Below are 27000 nucleotides of genomic sequence, written 5' to 3' on the forward strand. Positions count from 1 at the left end.
CGGTTTAGAAAACCAGAAAAGCCAGTGCCCTGAATGTCTGGAGAGAGAAGTTTTTAAGGAATAAGTTATCAATAACACTAACAACTTTTCTTCCAGTGACAGGGAATTAATCATAATCCCCAGTCCTGATACATACACTTCAGGCAGTCAACCACTGTGGAGTATCTGACCCTTTTGCTTTCTCTTTCTCCCCTTTCAAAAGGAAGTTAAGGATAGTTGACTGGAACATTCCAGTTCTTTCCATAATGATAAACATGTACGACAGAGGGGAACCCTAAAGAACCAGATGATAGTATCTAAAAGACACCATATAGAAGTACCTGCTGAGAATAGGAAAGTGTGGGCCTGAGTCCCACTTGTTACCTGTAAAACCGACTTGGCAGGTACACTCGTAGGTGTCCCGGCTAAGCACGTGGCAGGTGCCCCCATTCAGGCAGGGGTGAGACACAAAGCAGGGGTGAGTAGTCGAGTGCTGGCAGTCCTCGCCCGTGAAGCCCGGGGCACAGCGGCACGTGGCTTTCCCCAACATAGCCTGGGCCACACACGTCCCACCATTCTGGCAACGGTTCTTCTCACAGGGGTCTCGATGCTGACAATATTCTCCCAAGAAGCCCTCTGGACACCTATATGGAAAAGAGAGGAGTCCATGAAAACATTTGACTTCTTATAAGTCCACAAACTTATAAGATAATGCAATTCATTCAAGAAAATACTAGACTGTGAACTGAGAAACGAAGGCACAACCTATAAGACTGTCTCACTTTAGGCGAAGTGTTTAGAGTACTTAACCACATACTCTCATGTCTTTTTGACCATGATCCTTATTCAGAGGCAAAATACAACCACAGCCTTTTTCGTGTAGGCGCAGGCTGGTAGGCTGTAACAGCACTGTTTTGTGCAGCATCGTGGAGACTTGTCTTCAAATTCAGTAACTTTCTCCTTTTGACTAAGTCAACTGATAGAATTAAGACACATATGATGATGCATGGACTGATCCTCTGACCCTCTCAAATTTAAAATCTATAAAATATCAGGTGGCTTCAGTTAAGCACTGAGGAACAATAAGTCTTTCTTATTCCCACTGAAACATCAGTTGGCCCATATCTAGATTTCTGGATCATGTTCAAGGGGTTGAGACTGTGACAAAGGAAAAGGAGGTATAGGAATGGGGAAGAATTCAAGAGACTTTTCAGAAACTTAAATCTGCAAAGATATTAGTAGCAAGCAGCTTTCCTAACCAAAAAAGCACAGCATAACATTAAAATAACATTAAAAATATGTAAGGTACCATACAAACACCCAAGTGAAGGGAAAACAAGTCAAGAACAACAGTCTACAACATTTCCCACATATTATGTTGAGAAATCTTTTTATATGCCACCACTGATTCGTAAGATGCACAACCATTCCAAAATGTGTGTAATATTTATAAAAATTTTCTCCAAACACCATTAAAAAAGCATAGAAAGTCGCTATTTTCATAATGAAGAGGTTGTTTAGACAGGATCTCTAGGAAGCGTTTAAAAGGAACAAAAAGTCTTTGATTTTAACTATAAATTTTGCCATTTGGCTGTCGCCCCAGATACTTGGTTCAATCTATTTCTCCATTTGACTTTTTGGAGGATAGAAAACTAACTACAAGGCTGTTCCACCATTACCTTGAAGATAATACATTTAAACAAACTAAATTCTCCCCCTCAAAACCAGCTCCTATTGCATCCTCCGAAGCTCAGTCACTGTGTCTTGACTCTCCCAGCCACTCAGACTTTAAGCCCTGGGGTTCTGTTTCATTCCTTCTTGTCTTTGCCAACCTGTCCACGATGTTTAGTAGCCACTGGTTGACCACATAAGGTCTTTAGAGGTCACAGTTTTGAGGAAAGAAGGAGGACCAGATATTTGGGGACTAAGACACAATGGAAGAGGAAACAGAACTAGTAAGTGGCTTCAGTGGCAGTGATGGAGCTAGTCCCAGCCTTCTCAATCTTTTCTCAAAGCTCTGTATAGTAAGCACAGCAGAACCAGGAGCAGCTAGAGCTCTGAGCATCCTTGTGAACAGGTAAAGCTAGAGAATGAGAGGCAGTGAGGAAAGGGCACAGCACTGAAACCAAAGACTGGCTGAAGTTTCCAATGAGGAGTGTCTACCTCATATCATCAGAAGGCCTATCTGGAGTCCTGGTGTTATGACCTTGAATAAATTACTTAACTTCACTATCAGCTCTTTCACATTTTAAATAGTTAATAAAGCTACCTCCATCATGAGGCTCTTGTAAGAATTGAACAAAGTATGTGAAAAACTTTATAAATATTTTTTAAAGTTTTGCAAATGAAAAACATTTTTTTCTCTCTTTGCACTTACTGAGGAAAATATAATGCTTTATTCAAATCACAGCTTGATTTTATAATAGAATAGGTTATTTTCTAATTATTTTTTAAGTAAAGCACCAAAAATTGCCAATGTAGTATAGCTAAAATTAACCATATTATTAAAAGCATTTGCAACTTGTTTGAGAAATCTGTTATAGATGGTGTTAAAACTGCAACACAATTCTCATTCACAGTAACAGTCCTCTGGGCATTACGCTTGGCTGACAACTTCTGATTCTCCCATATGGGAATTATTTGCCTTATAAATAATGACAAACTTTTAAGCCTGGGTGGGCTTTGCCCAGGCTTTGCTACCATCATCACCACCTCTCCAACACTATCATGTGGCATCTGCTCAGAGAACACAAATTCACTTAAACATTAGCTTCATAAACATAATGAAAGTGTAAGGTTCCCAGGAAAACAAAACTGAAGCAGTATGGAAGATTCTAAAGTAAAGTGAAGTCACTCAGTCATGTCCGACTCTTTGCGACTCCATGGACTGTAGCCTGCCAGGCTCCTCCGTTCATGGGATTTTCCAGGCAAGAATACTGGAGTGGGTTGCCATTTCCTCCTCCAGGGGATCTTTCTGACCCAGGAATCGAACCTGGGTCTCCCACACTGCAGGTAGTCTTTTTACCATCTGAGCCACCAGACAAGATTCTGGAGCCAAACAAAAGTATTCCCAAATTATCTATTACTAAAGTTTAATCTACATTGTTTTTTCCTACCACTAAAGGAAAAATGTTTCAACTAAGATATGTTTAAGAAACCAGTAAAAATAGAGGTGACAACTACAGCTTGCGAGTCTGCTTTGATCCATTGCTTGTTCTTTTTTATGGCCTGAGAGCTATAAATGACTTTTACATTTTTTAATAGTTGGGGGAAAAATCAAAAGAAAATAATATTTTATGACATTTGAAAAGTATGCGAAATTCAGATTTCAGTGTCCAGACATGAACTCTTATTGGAACACAATCCTACTCATTCATACAGGGATTGTCTATGGCTACTTTTGCATTATAATAACAGGGTGGAGTAGTTGTGATGAAATCATATGGCTCCAAAAAGTATTTATATCTGATGCTTAACAGAAAAAGTTTGCCAACTTCTGAATAACAGAATATATGAAGCTTAATTCCACATATTGGAGAAGGAAATGGCAACCCACTCCAGTATTCTTGCCTGGAGAATCCCATGGACAGAGGAGCCTGGTGGGCTGCCATCTGTGGGGTCGCACAGAGTCAGACACAACTGTAGCGACTTAGCAGCAGCAGAATTCTATATATAGCATCTAAAATGCTTATTAATAATGATGATGATGAAGAAGAACATTTTCATATCAGTTTCCACAAAGAATATTACACTCGTTCATTCATGCAACAGTTACTAAGTGCCTATTAAGTATCATGCATTGTTCTAGAGCTAGGAAAATTCTTGAACTCACAGAGTTTAAATTCTAGTAAGAGAAGACAAAAAGCAAAATTAATAAATGAAATCTATAATTTGCTACGTGGAGTTAAGTGCTATGAAAAACAATAAAACAAGAAAGAAGCATAGGAAGGGAATGAATTGGGGATAACAGAGGTAGATAAATAAGGTATTTCAGTTAGAAATAGGGAAAGCAGAGAGAGTCTCACTGAAAGGCACATTTGAGTCAAGAGCTAAATGAGGGAAGAGATAGCTATGGAGGTATCTAGGGAAAGCATGTTAAAGGCAGAGAGAACAGCAAATGCAAAGGCCCTTAAAGAGGGAACAGTCCTAGTATGGTTGAGGAATAGCCAGAAGACCTCTGTGGTTCCACCAAAGGGAGTAAGAAAAAGTAGCAGAAAAGAGATTACAGTTACAAGTAGGCGGCAGATCATGGGGAGACTTTAGGCCACTGCAAAGAAGAGTCAGGGTCTTACTCTAAATGAGATAATACTAAGATAGGATGTACAAATAACTTATTCTCCTGAAATCCAACTTATTTTTATGGGAAACTAGACTCACTGCTGATATAATAATAAAGACTTTCTTATTTAAAATGTTCTAGATAGCTAGACATCAGCCTATTCCTTTACCTTAAAACATGTACAAGTCTCTTTTAATCTACATTTTTCACTAAGCCTCATTTCCCTTTCCAAATACTTCCTTCACAAACAAACTTCTATAACTATAGCCTAATTTCACAGCTATTTTCCCTTTCTTTTCCATCTTATTTGTTCCTTTGCAGTAAAACTTGCATTGTTCTTATTGGCCAGAAAACATGTCCCAAGAGCAATGACTTTTCCCTTGTCAAGTTCAGTGGTCTCAACTGAGATTTCTTCATAAGGAAATTCTTAGAGGAGGCATTGCTGGCTATACCTCCACCACTCTAATTGGTTTACATTTGGCTTCTATGACTCCCTCTGTACTTCAAAGCTGTGCAAATTCTTATTTTAGATTCTGGAATCCTCTTCTTCTTCCTCCCCATAAATTTATGGCCACTTGAAGTTTAAGTCTGGGTTGGACTGCTCCTTCCTCCCTTATGCATTTGTTATTTTGGTGGTTGTTCATTTAGTTTAAAGCAACTACCTTCGTGTACCCAGTGCCAGTTCCATATGGTCAGTTTACTAAAAGTCATCTACTTACCTTAACATATCCTGCCAATACCTGAAACTATACATTTCAAAAGTACAGTCATATTTTCATGAAATTTTAATTTCTCCATTTTTCTAAGGCTTCCATTCACCATCTCAAAAGTTACTTTTGGTTAATCCTTTTACATTATACATAACTTATGACTACGTTCTGAAGTCTTGTTAAACTGAATTCCTACAGTACTTATCATAAATACTGTCTCCTTTCTGATAAAAATTCTGATCAATTAAAAAGCCTCAGGTCAAACACGTTGTTGCTAGCTTTTCCCCTCACTTCCATCTATCACTGTATAATAATAAGAGAACCATGGGATTCAAGACATCCTAATGGAGTTTCTACCCAAAGAGATAATTCTTTCTAAAATATCCCTGAAAGATGATCACAGCCTCTATGTGAATAAAAGCAATTAAGTATGATGTCTAAGAAATAGAATTTAATAAATACTTGAAGTTATTTTCTTTCTACTTTAAAAGTGCAGACACTAGAATTAGATCACCTGGATTTCAATCCCATTTACTCTGAGAGTGATCCTGAGCAAGTTATTAAACCTCCTTGTTGTAAAATAAAGTTAATAACAGTGCCTACCTTTCAGGGTTTAAAATAATTGTAAAGCACTTAGAACAGTTATCTAGTGCATAGTAAATGCCATGCATTTGTTAAGTTAGATAAAATACTGGCTCACTACTTCAACAATAGAACTGCCTTCAGTGTGAGTAGATATTGTCTGGCAGCCTTTCTTTCTGATGTCTTCAAATTCTGCCTTCCTTCCTAGCTATGTATATACCAAGAAGGATAAAATGTAAATCAGTGCAAAAATTTGTAAAGAATGTTCATAGTAGCATTATTTATAATAACAAAAAGTGGAAACAACCCAAACATCCACAGCTGATAAATGGGTAAATAAAATGTGGTATATCCATACAATGAAATATTATTTGCCATAAAAAGGAATGAAAATTTGATACATGCTGTGATATGTATCAAACCCTGAAAATATGCTAAGTGAAAGAAGCTAGACACAAAAGGCCACATATTGTATAATTTCATTTTTGTGAAAGATCAGAATAGGCAAATCTATAGAGATAGAAAGCAGATTAGTGTTACCAGGAGCTGGGAAGAGGGGAACTGGAGAGGGACTGCTGAAGAATAGGGACAGTCTCTGGAAGGTAATGAAAATGTTTTGAAATTATATAATGCTGATAGTTACACTTAACTGTGGATATACTAAAAACCACTGAACTGTATATTTCAAAAGGGTCAATTTAATAGTATATGAATTAGTGTTGGTGGGAATGTAAATTGGTGCAACCATTATGGAAAACAGTATGGAGGTTCCTTAAAAAACTAACAGAGCGATATGATGAGCAATATGATCCCACAATCCTACTCCTTGTCATATATCCAGACAAAACTGTAATTCGAAAAGATATATGTACCTCTGTGCTCATAGCAGCACTATTACAATAGCAAGACATCGAAGCAACCTAAATGTCCACCAACAGATGAATGGATAAAGAAGATGTGGTATATATACAAACATGATGGAATGTTACACATAAAAGAGAATGAAATAATGCCATTTGCAGCAACATAAATGGACCTAGAGATTGTCATACTGACTGAAGTTTGAGAAAGACAAATACCATATGATATCACTTATATGTGGAATTTATTATGTGATACAAATGAACTTATTTACAAAACAGAAACAGACTCACAGACGTAGAAAACAAATGAAAAGGGAAAGAGAGTTGGGAAAGGATAAATTAAGAGTATAGAGTTCACAGATACAAACTACTATATATAAAAATAGGTAAATAATAGGTCCTACTGTGTAGCACAAGGAACTGTATTCAATATCCTATAACAAACTACAAGGTAATATATATATATATTAATATATATATATAACTGAATCACTTTGCTGTACACCAGAAACTAACACAACATTGTAAATCAACTATATACTTCAATAAAAATTTTTAATTAAAAAAATTTTAGTATGTGAGTTATATCTTATTTAAAAAAATAATTCTGCCTCCCTATAATTTCCATTTGCTGGCTATGCCTGTCCTCTAGAACAAAAAGGAACCAGCTTCTCTTACATGTGGCCCTTCAAGAATTTACAGGTAATTATTTGTTTTCTCTTTGTTTTCTTTTTCCAGCATTCAATGCTTTGGGCTATTCCAGACTTCTTCACCATTTTAGTGGCTCTCCTACGCTTCAGATAACAATAATAATAAGAGTGACCAACATTTCTGAAGAACTTACTATGTATTATATATTTGCTAAGCATTTTGTTTTTATTACTCCCTCTAACAGTTATGCTATATCATTATGTTCATTCTGTATGTGAGGACCTTAAAGTTTAGAAAGATGAAGATTTCAGAGCTAGTAGGTATTAGAGGCAGACCTCAAATCCAGGTATGATTTCAGAGCCCACATACTTCCACACTGAGCTATCTGCCTACCCCCAACTAGATGATTCTAGTTCATCAAAAACCTCTTTAAAAGGTAGGACCCAAAATGGGGGGGGGGGGGGAGGAAACACATAATACATATGTTCTTACCACTATAGCATAGAATTGGACACTATTGCTTCTACTATTGCTGCTTAAAGCTGTGTTCACTTTTATAAAAGTTACAAAATCCAGATTCAGTTAAAAAGTCCGCACTTTTTTTCCCACATGAACTACTTTTATGCCATATCAGCCCATCCTGTATTAGTACACCATGTTTTTTGAAGGCAATTATTGGTCCTGTAATTTCTTTCTTTTCAATTCAACATGCTGAATCTTTACCCCAAGTTTTCTTTATTTAGATAACTTTACACTTTATTCATATAATCACAGAATTTCAACACTGCACCAAATCTCAGAAGTCAATTGGTCTGAACCTCTGTTGTACTGATAAGGACACCAAACTGACCTGCCGCAAGTTTGTCTGTAAATCCAGAAATTTCCCCTAGTTTTGGATCACCTACAACTGTACTTCTATCTTTACCTAGTCTTTATCAAAATATAAAGCATCACTTAACTGAAAGTATTCTACGAAGTCTTACCCCAAGATTGGCTCCTATTTAGTCAGTTCTGTTATCTCAATTACACCAGCATCCTGTCTACACCTCTTCATTAAATTCAGAGAGAAAATTGCTCCCTGAAAGTAAGCACACTACTTAAAGAATGATCCTTCTCAAGTATAATTTCGATCATGTCACTCACTTTTCTGCTCAGAAGCTAGTTTCAGCGCACAGCCCTTCTTACGACCTATTTGTCTGCCCTACTCCTATCATCCAATCTACTCCTTGGTGACCCATAACTTAAGCACTCCAGATTATTTCCACACTCAGGTCTACTGCTCCTTATATAAAAATCTTCTATCTAATCTCCAGTGAGAGGTACCACATTTTACCATCTGATATGTCTCTATTTTCCTTTCTTCTATCCTTGTTTCAAAGACCTGTTCAAAACCTATATCCTTTACTAAGCTTTCTCCAAACCATCCCACCCATCTCTGATCTAACAGCAGTTGTACTCCATGTTATATACTACATTATTTCTACCAATATGGCTCTTCTTCATTAAGCCATAACGAGGTCTTCCCTGTGTCTCTCTCAAACTGATATTTTTGTGGGGAAGAGCAAGTCTTCAGACCCTGGAGCGGTTGGCTTGAACACCATAACCACCTATGTTGCAAAATCCCCTCTCAACCTCATGTGGGGCTCTGCCTGGTAGAACACAAGGCAAGGCAATCAAAAAAATCATCCTGGGGTACAAGGTCATCCCTCACATCCCAGGGATGAATTATGGACACAGGAAGAAATTATGGACATAGGAAGAAAGGGGAGAGATGGGTAAGTGAGATAGCCAGAAATAAAGGACCCCATCTCCTAATACAGGAGACCTTTCAACTTTGCAAATCCATGTTCAACTGTAATAGGAGTACACCATATGCCCTGTTAGTCTCAGTGGGAACTGGGACTCTCTGCTAAAAACAAGAGATTAAATAGCTCTCTTCTTGAGATGGCTCAAGTTGACTTTATCATCCAAGTTCCCTTACAAATCTATAGTTCTATTAAGTTACCACAGTACCATTTTTGGAAGACAGCCTACATCTTAAACTAAAGGTATATGTAAAAAATCTTCTAAAAATATAACAACAACAACAACAACAAAAAAACTCTAAAAACTGCATTTGGTTCCTGAAACTATATGAATGCCCTCCTCTGGAGAAAATTTATAACTTATTTAAGTAGTTTTCTCAGTGACTTCCTCCTAGTCTCTTCCCTTCTCTGGCTTTGGATCTCTGAAAGAACGCAGTTCACAGGGGATGCTTTGAGTACAGGGCAAGTTTTGCGGGAGGGGGCTTTTTCCCTGTAAAACAATTTCATAAACGAATCTGAACACTTTATCAGCTCCATACGGTCACGTATTTTTCTGAAAAAGTCTGCCATTTCTGACACGAAGAGGTCCACTCTTTCATTGTTACTATTCAAACAGACACATGGGGAATGAAGTGAAGGGGAGGAATGAAGGGCGAAAAAGAGAGGGAAAAACAAGGGATTCCTCCTAACGGAACTAGAAAACATTCCAACTGAATGGATGCCCATAAGTCCCCTCTCAATAAAACAGATGAAAACCAGACCCCAACTCTCACACGTCACCAGCAGCCTGGATTCGTTTACATGTAGCCACTTTACAGATTTCAACAAAGCTGGGATTTGAATAGCAATTCCAATCTATCTAGCAATGGCTGTGATTCAGGATCAGTCTCCTTAGTAATACAGGATAGAAAAAATTGTTCTTTCAAGTTTCCTAAGTGAATGGCCACTCGTCTAGAGAAAAGCTTAAAATACTGTAGTAGCTTGTGTCAGCTCCAAGATGACCAAAGTTTGAGCAGGAAATAAGCCCCTTTTTCAAATAAAAGCCAATGTTCTCTCTCCTTGTTTTCTCCACCGACTGTTCTGTATCAGCAGGGTGAGGCCAAGTGGCACCCAGGGCTTCTCTGCAGCTCTGCCTTCAGCTTTTTTTTAGTGAGGATTTGGTCATTAAAAAAATAAAACAACAAAGCAAAACACTACCACATAGGAGAAGAAGAAAAAGAGAGGCGTGCTTTACAAAACAGCTATTTCAAAATCATGATTTTTTAAAAACTACACAGAATGTGGAACGGAGGGGGGAAAAATGTCTCATGTGGGTTGCGTCGGCCCTGCAGCTGCTCCTCATTAAAGCTCCTCTTTACTCCCTCTGGGCTGGTTTCCAGCAGAAAATTCTTTAAACAGAACTCTGCTTTCAACCCACTTTCTTCTTGCTCTAGGCCTCTCGGCCCCCCAATCCGCAGTGGCAGCCTGCCCTAGCTGAGCTAGAGAGGGGGGAGCTGTTGTTAAGGTAAATGAGGTAAGGGCAGAGGGGAAAAAAATTACAAAACCCAGAAACCAAATTAAGCATTGGTCAGTAACAAAGGTCTGCAGTCTGAAAAGGTCCCAAATCAGTCTGTTCTTTCCTGTGACCATAACGCCAGCTTAGTTTCCTGCTCCCTCCCCGCCCCCCAGGCCCCTGTTAAAGTAGATAAAAATGATTGCTAACAGCCAAAGCTAACTGTAACCAGTTAAAGTTCCTATATAATGCTTAATTCCCAAGGCTCTGGCTTACAAACTCCTAGATGCCCAAGAGTCTCCAGAATCAAGTCCAAACTCTCGGATTGGAATTCAAGAGGCCCAACCTACTAGTCCAACCTCACTGTCACCCTCCTCTCAGTACCTCCAGTTGAACATCTCATCAGGCTGTCAACTTATTGATTCTGCAACTCTGTGTAAAGGTAACCACTGGGTTATGCTAATTACTGACTTTAAAAAAAAAGGGTACAGGAAGACGTCCTGCTAACTTCCTGGTAAAGAGGGAAAAAGGGAAGAGTTCTGTGATGTTGACTTCTTCTTGTCATTCCCACTCCCCTTCTCACCTCCCTTCCCCCCAAAAAGAAAGAGAAAATTAAAAAAAAAAAAGGAAATACTATAGCTTACTCAGCAAGAAAGAAAAACAAAAAGAACTAAAAAAAAGTATTCGTGTACAGAGTTAGGGCCCAGTTCTGGGCTGTCTGTGGTAAAACACACTTTCTAGGGCTTTGCTGGTTTGATGTAAAGGAAACAAAGACCAATATACAATCAATTTCTCCCTCCTCTCTTTCATTTTCTTTCTCTCTCTCCTCTCTCTCTCACACACACACACACATGCACTTTTTTTTTTTTTTTTACCACAACTAATAAAGACTACAAAATACTGTAGGACAGCCCATTTTTCTACTATGTAAATTCAGCTTCCTGAGCAGAACATTTCTGCTTTTCTTGTAGTATTTCAGAAAATGTTAATCTTGGTTCCCACATTAGGCTGAATGCTTCCAAATTAAAAGTTTCCCACAGGAAAAGAATTTCACAGGGAATTGTGAGGCTGGGAATTATCTTCTGAAGCTCCACCTCACTTGGTTTCCATGCATTTCGGTTTTTCAACACTACCCCCCATATGAATAAAGCAATAAACACACACTGATTTTAATAAATTCAAACCAGAAAGAAGCTGCCGTGGTATACACTTCAAAACTGTTAATAATTCATAGCACTGTTCATCTTCATCAGAAACTATGAAATCAGTAACCATTGCAATGGGAAACCATGCTTTATTTACACAAGAATTTGCAAACACCCTTATCTTCCAGTTTATAGTCTGGGCTCATTTATCAGAGCTCAAAAGCTGAACTGAGTGCCTAGCCTCTTCAATCATCACTTGAAAGAGTGGACAAGGGCACACAAACAGCATTGGAAGACTTCTGTTGCTGCCATAACAGAAGGTGGTCTTTCCTGTCTTCTAGCATACAATCCGTACCTTTACCAGATTTCACTGAGTGGACCCTGAGAAAGCATCTACTTGTGATTAAAATATGGCAAACGTATTCTAAATACATGAGTTTACAAAAAGCACCCTTCAGAGTAATAGGCAAAAACAAATGAGTTAAACCAGTTGTCCCCAAACATTGTAGAGTTACTGCAAGGAGTTTGCAAATACTTATAAATCACTTTCTAGACTATTAAATAATGTCCTCTCCATATGAAATGGACTGTAAATGCTGTTACTGTTATTAAAATGTGGAGACATTATAAAGGGTTATTGAATTCTCAGTAGATATTGACATCATGCATTGTATACAAACAAGAGACTGAGAACTGGCTTCATCTTAAGACCATCATCCCTTCATTCCTTACACCCTTGCTAGGCTCAGTTTCTTTAGTTCCTAGAACACGTTCTAATGCACCTCCAGAACTTTGTACGTGCTGTTCATTCAGTCCAAACACTTTTCCCCGCCCTCTTCTCATAGTCAAGACCTAAAATTTCTTTAAGCTTCAGCTCAAATTTTATTTCCTTTGAGAAATAGGCTTGATGCCCCCTGCTGTATATTCTCATAATCCTAACATATATCATTCATTATCTTATATTATGATTATTTGTTTCTTCCCCAAGAGACTGAGAATTATTATCACTATGCTCATGGTGCCTAATACAGGAACTGGCGTACAGAAGGCATTCAACTATTCAGTGCTCATATTCTTAACCAAAGCCAAAAGGCAAAATGCAAGGGTCCATAAAATCCTTACACCTTCAAAAAAAAAAAAAAATCCTTACACCTTCAAAAGACTTTAATTATACTCAAAGTTTGGGAACCACTAGGTTGAGCTATTTACCCAAAGGACTAATAGTACTAATTAAGATTCCTGATACATACAGGACTTTTTAACCTTCACTTACCTCTAAAACATTCAAAGTGAGTCAGTCAAACCTATATGGAGTAGACTTTGTAAATCATACTTTCTCCCCAAATAAGAACACTCTCTCCCTCTCTCTCTCTCTCTCTCTCACACAGTCTGCATTTTCTCTTGTAGTTTTATTAATCTTTAATAAAACACTGACTACATGAACCACCAAGATCCTGAGTGATAGAACACCCTACAAAGTGGCCTCAGTAGCATAAACTGTTAGATTATTCAGACACTAAGCAGTAAAAATTAAACAAAATTTCAGAGAAAAAACTGAGTGTGTTTGCTTTCTGTTTTCTAACATGAGGAAATGACCACCTGTAAAATTCTGAAGTCCAAAAAATATCTGAAGGCAGAAAGTTCCAAAAGCTTATGGTTTGGCCTAAAAGGATTCCTAGTTGAAAAATAACTGTACTCAAATCATATCAAACCAAACGTGAATGCAAGAGTAGGCAGGAGAAAAACCTGCATTTTTCTGAACTTTGAGAGATAAGGTTGAAGAGAAATAAAAAATATTTCTTTGTAGATTCTGAATACATCATTCTCCCCAAAAATGTAATAATCACATGTATAGGTATGCAAGACCATTCAATGAATAATATAATATATTGAAATATATATAATATATAGAAAAATATAATTTCAAAATGCCCTGAAACACTATAAAATCCCATTTAAATGGCCTTACTTAGACTAGAACCACAGGTAATAAAAATAATGGACAGCGTGAAGAAATAAATAACAGTGCCTTGAATCCTTCAAGACCAAAACCACTAGTTCCCATAAAAGACAGGGCTGTGACCCAAAGCATAAAAATAATGGTTCTTGGGGGTAAAAACAAACCTTAGACATTATAATGGTCTTCCAAAGGGCTACGATAGATAAACTGATATACAATATATCTATGGTATTAAAATTGCATGGGGTTGGGGTAGAGAGATTAGGGGAAAAAACTCTAAAAATGCTCCTTTGGGGCAAGAGGGTGATAAAGATAAAAAGGTTGAGAAACACTGAGATAGCATATCCAAATAAAGTAATTTTTAGCTTAGTATCTGGCACACATAACACTCATAAATGTTAGTTGAATTAAACAGGAAAGTTTCCTACAAATGCTGCCTATATTTGTATATATTCAAACTCACATGACTTATAAAAAATTGTTCCTCAGCTTTGGAATCATAAGGGGATCAGTCCTGGGTGTTCTTTGGAAGGACTGATTCTAAAGCTGAAACTCCAATACTTTGGCCACCTCATGCGAAGAGCTGACTCATTGGAAAAGACTCTGATGCTGGGAGGGATTGGGGGCAGGAGGAGAAGGGGAAGACAGAGGATGAGATGGCTGGATGGCATCACTGATTCGATGAACATGAGTTTGAGTGAACTCCGGGAGTTAGTGATGGACAAGGAGGCCTGGTATACTGCAATTCATGGAGTCACAAAGAGTCGGACACGACTGAGCGACTGAACTGAACTGAAGTGATGCTTGATCTGCTATATGAAATCAAAATTTACGCTTCCATAGGGACAAAGTGGAAATCTTGCAAAGCTAAACAGTGGTCTAATGAGATTTATATACCATACATCCAGATACCATAAAGATGATTTCTTTTAAAAATACAATGCTATCATTATTTTATGTACTCTTGCATTCTTTTATCAAAAACAGCAAAACCTTCAATCCCTCACTACATGGCTGATGCTGGTAGTACATGTGAAAGTCTTAGCCTAGTGGTGTCTATACTTGGAAACATGCTCTATCAACAACTACACAGCTGGGACTGGATTTGGTTTATCTGTTTTCCTCTAGATTGTAAGCTTTTGAGAACAAAGGTAATTATTAAAATAATCATGATCACAATAATCACCCCCAAAAGTTTTCCACACAAAAGATAACTTTCATGAAGTTAATGACATCTCACAACACTTATTACTTTTATGACAATAAGAGAACAGTTACTGTCAAAGAAAAAATGTAATTTTTTATTTATTTTTAAAAAACATTCTTTATTTAACAGGATCTTGGCTTTGGTGCAGACCTCCAATACAGATCATCTCAACTAGAAAAGTTGCATCAACTAAAAACTGATATAGGAAGATTCGGATATAATTCTTTGTTCTAATTTCAGCAACAGCTGCTTTAAGAATTCCTTTTGTATATTAAATAAAAAAAAAGCTTAGCACAAAGAATGGTTCTTCCATATCTCATGCCATCCAAGGACATGAAGCATTTCAAATGGCTACTCTAAGATAAAGGTCAGCAAATACTGCCCTGGGCAAAATCTACAGGCCATCTGTTTTTGTACCTCCAGCCCAGGGGCTAAAACTGGCTTTTACATGTTTTAATGGTTATGTTTTAAAGAGATATATAGGTATGTACATCATATCCTTAATTTGCTTCTTGGCCAGCAAAGCTCAAAACCTTTACCATCCGGCACTTTAAGAAAAAAGTTCACTGATGTCTGCTTTAAGGCCAGGACAGCATTAAAGTGTACATAGGAGAGTCCCAGTCCATCCTAAAGGAAATCAGTCCTGAATATTCATTGGAAGAACTCATGCTAAAGCTCCAATACATTGGCTACCTGATGAGAAGAACTGACTCCTTGGAAAAGACCCTGATGCTGGGAAAGATTGAAGGCAGGAGGAGAAGGGGACAACAGAGGATGAGATGGTTGGATGGCATCACCAACTCGATGGACATGAGTTTGAGCAAGCTTTGGGAGTTGGTGATGGACAGGGAAGCCTGGCGTGCTGCAGTCTATGGGGTCGCAGAGTCAGACACGACTAAGGGACTGAACTGAACTGAGGCTAAAAACACCTTCAAAAGATGTGCTCGCAATTTAGGTTAACTTTTTTTTGTTTATTAGAACTCAGCCACTTTAGGAGCACTTGTTAAGAACCATGTTTAGTTTCAGAAAGACAAAATCATCAGAGAATCATCACTGTCAATTGTTATACCTCTGCATAGTTAGAACCAATAATAATAAAAAGGACAGACATTAAGGAAAAGAATTAGAGTGTATAAACTTAATGTGGTGACTCAAGACAAAAACTACTACTTCCCTTAAAAGATGGGATCAGGCCCAAAGGGTCAAAAAAAATTTTTTTAAGCTAAAGATATTACAATGATCTGTGACCTTCCAAACCAAAGAAACTGAATATCAAACAAGAATCCTGAAAGTACGCATTCAAGTTCACACAAAGTGAAGATAAATGCATCCTGAGAGGCACTTCACTTACTAAATGGAAGCAAGGCAAAGTCACAGCTGACGTGGCTACATTCTCCTGCATCATTCTGCTTTAAAAACCCATGTCTACTGGTAGGTGAGACATACTCAGGACATACTTGAAGACAGGTAGGTAGGTAGAGAGAGAGAGATGTAATGAGTCTGTTTCTTATCTGAATGAGAATAAAAATGTAGCTAGTCTATTATTTTACAAAAACTCTCACCAGAGACTTGAGCATGTTCTAAGAGCTTTTGACTGAGTGGCTCCCCACAGACCTTTCCTCTAGATCAAGCCCTGGTTCTTGCACTAGGTGTGAATCTTGAAAAAGCCACTTTACTTCTCTGAGCCTCAGTCTCCTCATGTATTAAAACAAGATGCTAGGCCAAATTACCTCTAATAATACCTTTAAAATTGTATGATTCCATTTAGGTATGTTCTACAGCCCCCGTGGATATTAATATCCTTTAGGAGGATTAAAGACCTACTTTAGGAGGAACTGAAAAGAATTTCCACATTGTTTTGTTTCGTGGAATATTAAAAAATAAAACGTATAGCTAGAGTTAAAATTCTTGGTCTTTCAAACTGCCTCTTAAAGCCCTAAGTTGTTTGTTTTTAATTCTGCTTTTCTCTCTTCCCCTTCTCTGTTTTCACCCTGAACAGCAGTCCCTTGAGAGTTGGTACCAAGAATGAAAAGAAATAGGGCTGAATCTTTAGGTCACCTAATGGGGGCTGAGAAGCAACTTTTAGTCCCACTCTACATTCCAATCAGTTATGTAATACAGGACAAGTCACTTAGCCACGTTAAGCCTTGGGTTCCTCATCTTATAAAACAAAATGAGAGGGAAAGGTGCTTGACAAAATCCCTTCCACCCCCTGAGCTTGATGACTCTACAATTTTGGTTTTTTAATTTCTTCAGCAATACTGCCTGAGAATGCAATGATGTTTGCTGATGGTAATGCTTGGGGTCAGTGGTTGTGTATGTCTTGACCATCAACCCACTCTAAGCAGGGACTCCCTGGGGCAAGAACTGTGCATGTCTCTTCTTTTACATTCTTCATGCTACCTAACTCTCATCCTTCTAAGCACACAGACAATTCAATACACACTTGTATAAAGGAACTGTTGCACAACCCACACTTTCAGCTAACCCCTTGCAGGAAGCATAAGGAAGCAAAGAATAAGCAAAAGAGAAAGAGCGATATATTTAAACAAGATATGGAGAATAAAGAGGAACCGTGAGCCTAAAAGGGAAAGAAAGGCCTCTTCCCCAAGTCATATGGCCAACATGAACGCCTGTTTTCCTCAGCACGGAATAGTGGTAGACACTGCAGTCTCTCCCTTTATGGACTCTGATCCACTGACAAATCACACAAGACTAAAAATGACGTGTGTGTCTGGGAAGAGATGCACCAAATTTAAGCTTTCAGGGAATCAACCACTTAATTAAATTCATGTAGGACCTTTTTCCAGACATAATTTTTATACATCATCTCAACACAGCTTAAGTACCTATCTTACTCATTTCCCCACCTCATAATGCTCTCATTAATTTTTATAAAATTTAAGAAAGAATAGGTGATGTCCCATAATTAGAGAGTATGCTTCTCTAAAAACTAATTATAAACTCTGATTGTCAGTGTCAGCCTTTGCCTAGGAGGAAATGAGTCAACTTTTCATTAGTAATCAAGTTCTGTCCATTTTTTTAAGAGTGACCCAGAAATTCAAGGCCATGAGTTTTAACAATATGAGACAGAGAATGAGACACCACAAATATTACTTACAAATGCAGCTAAGAGGAAAATTAAAGTCAGAAAGGTTCCTGAGGTACTTTTCAGGCTGAGTGTGATTTCAGAAGAGGCAAGTTGCCCAGCAAAATAATTCCTTAAGGAGATGTCTTTGGCTTACACAATAACCACCAGCATTTCAACATTTTAAAGGGACAGGGGGTTAAATGGCCAAGTCACTGCCATGGTCTAGGCAAAGGAATCATAACCACTATTAAATGTTTTCCACACAGAATAGGCATCCCTGGTTTATTCTATATAATTGAGGGTTTGGATGTGTACTATATAATCAGAGGAAACAAGCAGAAAAGGACATGAGCTAATTTGGGGTAACCAGAGATGTGTCTAACAGATGCTTGCTTACTCTGGATCCCTGAAATGAACTGGATCAAGACAATGATATGCTGGACAGAAAAGATCTGAGGTTGGGATGCCTCAGATCAAGAATGCACTATGCCTTATATGAAGACTGATCCTGCTCCTGACATTTCTGTTTTTCCATCACTCCTCCTAACCCTTTTTTTTTTTCTTGTCTCAGAGATTTTGAATTCTGAGTTTCCCTGTAAACAATGTCCACAAGCCTACCTGGCCACTCTGTTCTGGAAGCAGCACAAGACTGAACAGTCAAGGCCAAAAGGCGGAGGGAAGGAGAGATGATTGCTCCCAGCTGCCCCCTCTTCTTTGTCCTTGGCCTCCCCCCTCATCCCTTAATCCAGACAGCCTATCTCAGGCATTCAAGCCAACATGTGCTAAAGGAATGAGTTTTCAAATCAGTTAGCTGTCATTGTGAAACAGATTAAAAATCCACAAGCTAGTTGAGCAAAACCTCACACAAACTGAAGTACAGACAGAGAACACCCACGATGTAAAAAAAAAAAAAAAAGTTTTAAAACTATGTCATTAAGGAAAAAACTGACAATATTGGTAATGATTATTTCAGTTATAGCCTTTTCTAGTCGCCTCAGTCTCACTACTTCCATCCCTCTGCCTATCCATTTCCTAAGACACAGTCAATATTCTCAGATTTATTCTCAGATTATAAGTGAACCACAAGATATTCTCTGATTTTAGTCTTCCATCCCATAGCAGTTGTTCTCTTGTCTCAATCTCCACAGTTCATATACATACATATATTATATGTATGTATGTCTGTGTGTATATATATGTGTATACATATGTATGTGTATGCCTCATCTCCCCAGTAAGATGCCAAGACATCAGAGAACTGCCACCATGTCTTATGCAAGAGAAACACAACACTTATTAGCAGACACTCCTGAGGAGGTCTAGATACTTCTGAATAAGAAAGTCAGACAGCACAGGCCTCCTCAGCCTTTATGTTTGATCACAATACCTTGCACAGTGCTTAATCACAGTAGCCAGTTCAATAAACACCAGTTTGATGAAAATTAAACTTTCCTTTGAAGAGGGATATGGACTGCGTGCACCCCTTCAAAATTCTTATATTGAAACCCTCATCCCCAATGTGATGCTATTTGGAGCTGGGGACTTTGGGAAATAACTCAGCAGATGAAGTCAAGAGGGCGGGGTCCTCATGAGGGGATTAGTGCCACCATGTGAGGATATAGTGAGAAGCTGGCTGGCTACAAAGCAGGAAGAAAGTCCTCAGAGGGAACTGAGGAAGCCAGCACCTTGATCGTGGACTTCCCAGCCTCCAGAACTATGAGAAATAAATGTCTGTTGGTTAGGCCACCTGGTCTCTGGTAGTCTGTTATATAGCAGCCTGAGTTGACTAAGACAAACAGTGATGATCCTAAAGTGTCTTAGAGTCTGACTTTCAGTGTTGAGGATACAGGGCTATACATATAGTACCTGTTGGAAAGTAGCCTGAATCCACATAGACTCTGTGCCCTAAATGCTACTATTCTACTTTCTCATTAATACCTACTTTCTCCTCAAACTTATGTAAAGAAGAAAAAATGGATATAACATTCCAGTTGGATATGTATCCTCAGTAATGCCACCTGTTATTTAAATAACGCCTTTATTAGTCTTTGCTTTCACTTTCTTTCCATAAAGGCCTTTTCATTTGGATCCAAGTAGAAGACCATTTAGGAGAAGAACACTTTAAACAGAAGGTAACTGCATTAATAAGAAAACTGAAGGCATCACTATGAGAGTCAGTTATACATATTCAGACACAGAGGATGAAGTGCTAGTGAAGATTACCGATGATGAGTGAATAAGGTATAGAAAACTTCAGGACGCCCCAGAGAAACTATAAATGACACTGAGATGTAAAACAAAACACAACTAAAAAACTAGGAAAACAAAACACATAATACACACACACACACACACACACACACACACACACACTCAACACAATGAGGGGATGGGGGTGGAGGAAACACTAAACTCCACTCCTAGCTACAAAATTCCTAGCTCAGGATGCTGAGAAGAAGGCTTAATGAAAAGCTTCATCACGCCCACACATTTAAGCTAGCTTAACAGAGAAAAAAGTACTTGGAAATTTTTAGATAATTACATTTTTATCACATTCTGACTTCCTCAAACCCTTTGTATTCAATCTTGCTAGCCTTGATAAAGACAGATAGCCAAAATTTTAAATGAAGGATTTAATTAAGTTACTCCAGATCATGAAAGAGAAATATTTCTCATTCTGCTTAGTCAAAACAAAAGGGGGATAAAGGAATTACCACATGAAATTAATGGTGCTGACATGCCACAATGGAACAATGAGAAAGAAACTTTACTTAGGATTACGGTTAACCTGTGTTATGGGGACTGTGTTGAAAGAAGCCTAGCTAAACTCCTAACTATTTGTGCCAGGTTTGCAGGCCAAGATTAGTTGGTTTAACTTACTGGCAATGACCCAAGACAGGCAAAAGGATACAAGCAGAGCCTAAGAACCACCTTTTCCTACTTCTCCACCTAACACTGAAGTTTGTAAAGTTTCTAACCTAAAGGATAAAGATCAGTTGAACAGAACATAGGAATTCTGCTGTTTTATATTGATAAGAAGCTATTAATCAATTTTTCATACTTCATGAAAAATTCCTCAGGGACACAACATATTTGTTAAAGGACTTTTTCACGGACAAACATTAATAAGAACAGCTTAGAAATGGTTCTGTTGAAAGGTCCAGACCCCAAGTCCTAAACAAAGAAAGCCACACAGGACACACATCTATATGTCTATAACTCACACTGCAAGTATAAGGCTGTGCGTTTAACAGCTTGTGATTCCTGTGATGGCAGCATCATTTATCAGAAGTGGTAGAATTTAACTTGTCTCAATTTCACAGCTGCATAAAATCTGTCTGGACTTGCTCATCTTCCATTAGGAAAAAAGGGAGAAGTTTCAAGGTTTTAATTTTTTCTACTAAAAAGCATGTTAGCACACAATATCCTCTACCCCCACCTTCACTGCTATCTTCTTATATTTCATCTGCATTAACTGCACTGAGCTCCTATGGTCAAGGCCACTTCTCAGAAATGCAGCATTAGCCAAGCCTGGCCCATGTATTCAGCTGGCAAAAAAACTTTGTATGGGTTTTTCCGTAAGATGGTACAGAAAAACCCTAACAAAATTTTGGCCAACCCAATATTATGAGCTACCCAGGCCTACCTATGTCTCTACTTTAAAGGAAACTATATAGAATTTTAATCATAATCCTGATCCGAAAAGCTACCTTTCATGCACTTTCAAATGTTCCACACTGCCTTTTCAGAAGATCCTGTTTAAACTACCACTTTAAAATAGGTAATTTTGTCCCATTTTACTGATAAGCAAACTGAGACTCAGAGAAACAGTACATTTTCAAACAGCACACCTCAGGTCAGATACTTAAAGAGTTATGTGATATTGGGCAAAATATTTAACCTGAGTTTTCATATACTCACTGGTAAAACAGGGATATTAAAATTATCTACCTTACATGAGGAGGCTTCCCAGGTGACTCAGTGGTAAAGAATCCACCTGCCAATGCAGGACACACAGGAGACACAGATTGGATCCCTGGGCCTGGAAGATTCCCTGGAAGATGAAATGGCAACCCACTCCAGTATTCTTGCCTGGAGAATTCCATGGACAGAGAAGACTGGGGGTCACAGAGTCAGACACAACTGACCGACTGAGCATGCTCAACCTTACCTGAGGACTAGAAAAATACACGTAAACAGCTTAATTGAGCACAGAGGCTAGTAAGTAATAATTGCTCAATAAATGTTAGCTAGTATAATACTCTAACTTGCCAAAGATCTAGTTACTGACAGTATTTGGGGCTCAACTTCAAGTCTATCTGACATGAAAACTTGTCCTTTCCATGTCACCAAACAGGGCTCTTTCAAATGTGTTACTTTACTCACCAGTGCCAAACTAACCATACAGGAGCCTAGAGCCAAAAAAAAAAAAGAAATCAACAGTTCTGATTTCATTTTTTTTTTTAATGTACATATTTTAATCATAATTTTTGCATTAATTTTGAACTATTGCCTTCAAATATTATTTATCAAGATTGAAGGAACCTTGCTGGCAAAACCAGTTTCAGCAGGAAAAGAGAAAGCGATTTAATAGTCGATATTTTTCCCAGTGCCTTTCTTTGATCTGATACTGCCCCTGAACAGCACTGAGTGCACCAGCAAGGTGAGTGAAAGTGGAAAATGTTGAGTCAGGCATGACTTTTGAAAGTGCCTTTCTAGGGCAGTGCCACCACAACACACTGGTGATGCATCCTGTAAGTCAGGCTCGGGAATATTTTGAGTATCTCTGTTCCCGGTTATTCAGTCATGTCCGACTCTGCAACACCATGGACTGTAGCCCACCAGGTTCCTCTATCCGTGGGATTATCCTGGCAAGAATACTGCAGTGGGTTGCTATTTCCTTCTCTCAAGAGGATGAAGAAGGCAATGGCTCTGGTTTTCTTGGACAGCTTTTGGAGGCCTGGACCATGAACACTACTTCCTAATCCTGGCAAGGAAAACTGTTAGTTGTTTAAGTTTAATGTTTCTTAGCATTAATAGATAAATTTTAGGTGAAATGTGACAGTTATGTTTTATAACATTTTTTATTTATAATAATCTACTTTAAAATGTTTCTACTTAGATACTTTGGCAAAAAGTAGAGATTCTCAAAAGGAATCAACCATTCACAGAAGCTATATAACTCATGGTGACTTTCTATTGTTTCACAAATACTGTGCTAGTTACCTCTTAAGCAGTATGTAGAAAAGTTTGAAAAACTCTTAAAATTTTATTTTATACTGTTAAAAATAATGGTAGAGTTGTTGTTCAGTGGCTAAGTTGTGTCTGACATTTTGCAACCCCATGGAGTCCAGCAAGCCAGGGTCCCCTGTCCTTCACTATCTCCCAGAGTTTACTCAGATTCATGTCAATTGAGTCAGTAATGCTATGTAACCATCTCATCCTCCGCTGCCCCCTTCAATCTTTCCCAGCATCAGGGTCTTTTCCAGTGAGTAAGTACTGAAGTGGCCAAAGTATTGAAGCTTTAGCTTCAGCATCAGTCCTTCCAATGAAGTAATGGCAGAGTAACTTAGATCAACTCTCTCATTTATAATTATTATAAACTTCAGACAAAATGTTAAAAGGTACCAGAGAGCAATCAAAGCAGGCAGAAACTAGAAGGGATATGAGCCTCAAAGGAAAAAACAAACTACATATATGAAACCTACACGTATATACCTTTTTCCCTGAAGGTATTCCCTAGTTCATGAAGCACAAGTGAATGGAAGTCCGATAAGAGCTAAGGAGTCAAAGGTATCTGGAACTGTCAAAATTCCTCTGAAAACTGAGGAAGAGAAATTCTGGACCAGACAGAACCAGTTTTGTAACCAGACATGTTAAAAAACATGTCATGTAACTCCACAAAATGATATGAGGAACACAACAGAAAGCAAGAGCCGGAAGGCTGAAAAGCTGAGCACGGTTTCAGGGAGTCAGAGGTTTGAATTCAAGTGCTACCAAATTAGAGGGGCTTGAGATATACCCCAGTATGTGGTAAACACCTCATGCTTTCCAATGAATTCACTGAAGGGTCATACCTTGGGAATAAGGACTGTATCCAGACTCCAAGTCTTGACTAAGACACACCATCAGACTAAGAGCAAAACAGACCCACCATACCAGAACCTAAATACAAGCCTCCATAGCATCAAGCTGATCTTCCAGTAACATTCTCTAGAAGATAAATTTTAAAACACATCACTTGCAATGTCCAAAAATCAATAAAAACTACCATAAACATGAAGTAAAGGGAAATTGAAAGAGCTATTGATGGAAACACACCCAAAGACAACCCATATGTTAAAAACTGGCGGACAAGGACTTTAAATAACTATACTGTGTCCTTAAAAATACACATTTTGTGAATTTTGCAAATTGTAACCTCACCCACCCCCAACACTCTAGTGAACTTGAGTTGCCCATGAGTTTTAATCAAAGTGGGATTTGGAATGGTTTATATTTCAAAGCCTGAGAAAACAACTTGAAAGTGATTAATGACAGCCAAACTTAATTATATATTTACACCTCCCAGTAGGACAGGGAGAGAATGAAATGTCTTACTTCTGTGTAGTGAGAGGGCTTTATTAAGAGCTGACAACAACTATTTAGGAGCAATAATTGAGTTTTATGCAAGATTACACAGGTTCTTCTTGTCTAGCTCCCAATCTAATCACAGACTGATAGAATACTTAACAGTTAGAAAAAAACAGTTGAGCTGTATACAAAACTAACCTTTAAAAGTACTTGTCCTCATCTGTCAGTGTGATCTTATCAAGGATTTCTATAATTTCCATAAACAACCATTATAATTTAGCTAAGTCAATAACATTATGCTCTTTAAAGAGATAGTCAGTTGCCTTCTGCTTTAAAACATTTTCCATTAACTCCCACCCACCCACTCACCCCAGTAAAAGAAATTTGGCCTCAGCTCTCTTTCCTTAATCCACTAAGCAATCTCATGAATAAAAAGACAGTCATTAAGTCCTGAATATCTGATGATGTGATTTTTGTAAATCTTCTAAGTGTTCTAATATTCATATACCATTTTGTGAAAATAATATTTACTGAGCAAGCTGGAGTAACTTCTTTCCCTAGGGAAAAAAAATAAAGGTGGTAAAGATATACTGAAAGGCCTGCTAAGTAAATGTTATTTTTACTTAAATTTTGCTTGCATTCTGTGGATGTTGGCAGGCGTGCCACTGTAGGATGAGTGACCTGGCATCCCTGATACTGTTCTTGCATTCCTGTGTCCACTTATGTTGATTCTTCTACTCCTGAAGATGCTAATATTACTTTCACTGAAGTAGAGAAACAATCACTTTTTACAAGCTTTGTTATCCACACTGGTCTCCCCAGAAGATGGCCTTGCCCAGTTTTCCCCTTATTCTGCTTTTCACTAGAAGGTTGTTTCCCTCACAACAGGATTGGAAGTCATTAAAGGGATGTCTAGGACTATATCTAGGACTATATCCATAAGCAATCCACTCCATCAATAATTAACAAGTATTCAGCAACAGAATTCTGGCAGCTCCATTTTTGTCCATCACAAAGTGAGTCCCCTGTTTCCTAGCAATGCTTCTTCCGAAAACTGGGGGCAACTTTGTCTCTCTCACCTTGGTTGGAGAGCCTGAGACTCAGATCTATTTTCTCTCCCAAAATGACCCTTAGTGTCCATTCCTGGTATGTGCTCAGAGTTTAGTCTCCTCTAGAATCTTCTCTCCCCATGTCAGACCACAAATATGTAGGCTAACACTTGGAACGTATTTTAAATTCTCCCTACATAAGTCACCAAGTTGAATTATCTCTAAATAGAACTAAATTGCCTCTCTGTATGGTACCGACATCCTGAACGCTACATGAAGCAAACAAAATTCTCAGAGGAAAAGTCCAGTCTCTACTTATTTAAGACAAATAGATTTAAAAACATGTGAGATGTTAACTACCACAAGATAGCTAAATAATAGAATGAAGCAAGTAACTAAGATACCAGATGCCAAAAACAGACTAAACAAGATTTCAGTGGCCAATTCTAACGTATTAAGTTCCTTTCCTTATTATTTCCAGTTGTGTTTCCATTCTTAGAGGAGACTACATCACATGTTTTTGGTTGGATTTTTTTCCCAGCTAGAAAAACTAAGTGAACAGCCTATAATCAGCTACATAAAAAATTTCACTTCCAATGTTATCTTTATTCCAATCCAAATAACCTATTGTTAAGCTTCACTGTCAGCACAGCTTAAAATATTTTCACTTTGGTGAAGAAAATTTTTTCTGACTTGGAAAAATTCTTGTTCATAACATTAAAGAACTTAAATCCCGGTGTCAGAATAGACTTCATTTTAACAAATGTAATTATTACAGTTAAGTTATTCAGCTAAATATCCAGAAAAGAAACAAAACTATGTTGGATAAAATCACTTAAAATGCTTATCAAGCACATACTTCTACCAAAGTAAAGAACAAATACACCCCCAAAAAAGTATTAAAGAAGATCAATGTCATATTACCAAATCTTATTTTCTATTAAAGAAATAGAATGGATACATGTTCCTATCAAAAATTTTCAATTGAGGTAGAAGTGGGGGAAATTATCCATAGGAAATCTAGAGAAGCAATTTAAAAGATTACCTCACAGGCTTCCTCAAACAAAAAGTATGGCTACACTTCATAATCAAACAGGAAGAAAAGAAACACTCTTGAGAACTAGCCTATACTCCCTAGTCCTATTCCTCATCCCAATTCATCTCTAGTGTGGCTAGTGTGTGCATGCTCAGCTATGTCTGACTCTTTGCAACCCCAAGAACTGTAGCCCGCCAGGCTACTCTGTCCATGGAATCTTCCAGGCAAGAAATACTGCAGTGGGCTGCCATTTCCTAACTCTAACCCTTATTCTTTTAAATCCATATAATGACCTTCACCCACAGCCCCTGCTCCCTACTCCATCCCTACAGGCATGTGTGTATTTTCTTCTCTCACAGACTCTCCTTCAGAATTGGATATTTTACATTAGGGAAAAAAAAGTGTTACATGGCTATAATATTTACCTATGGTAGGCAGAATTAAAGTTAACGTGCATTTGGTCTAACTTAAAAACAAGATCAGAGCTAACACATTGAGAATCGATTCTAATCTGAAAACTGAAATTTTAACTGAAAGATTTCTTAACGATTAAACTGAAAAATGTTAAAGAATATACT

At 37.9% G+C, this 27000-nt stretch overlaps 1 protein-coding gene across 3 annotated transcripts in view; it reads right to left on the reverse strand.

Annotated features, from left to right (window-relative positions):
• Positions 1-27000, reverse strand: part of NOTCH2 (notch receptor 2) — a 175103-nt gene that overhangs the window by 95470 nt on the left and 52633 nt on the right. For all 3 annotated transcript variants that reach the window (XM_086392157.1, XM_086392158.1, XM_086392160.1), the window contains one exon: positions 364-623. In XM_086392157.1, coding sequence (XP_086248283.1) covers positions 364-623 — 260 coding nt within the window. The remainder of the gene's footprint in view (positions 1-363; positions 624-27000) is intronic.

Source organism: Bos grunniens, chromosome 3, assembly GCF_055505025.1.
Source record: "Bos grunniens cultivar Pamir isolate PY7600 chromosome 3, Bosgru_T2T1.0, whole genome shotgun sequence".
NCBI classification, from domain to species: domain Eukaryota; kingdom Metazoa; phylum Chordata; class Mammalia; order Artiodactyla; family Bovidae; genus Bos; species Bos grunniens.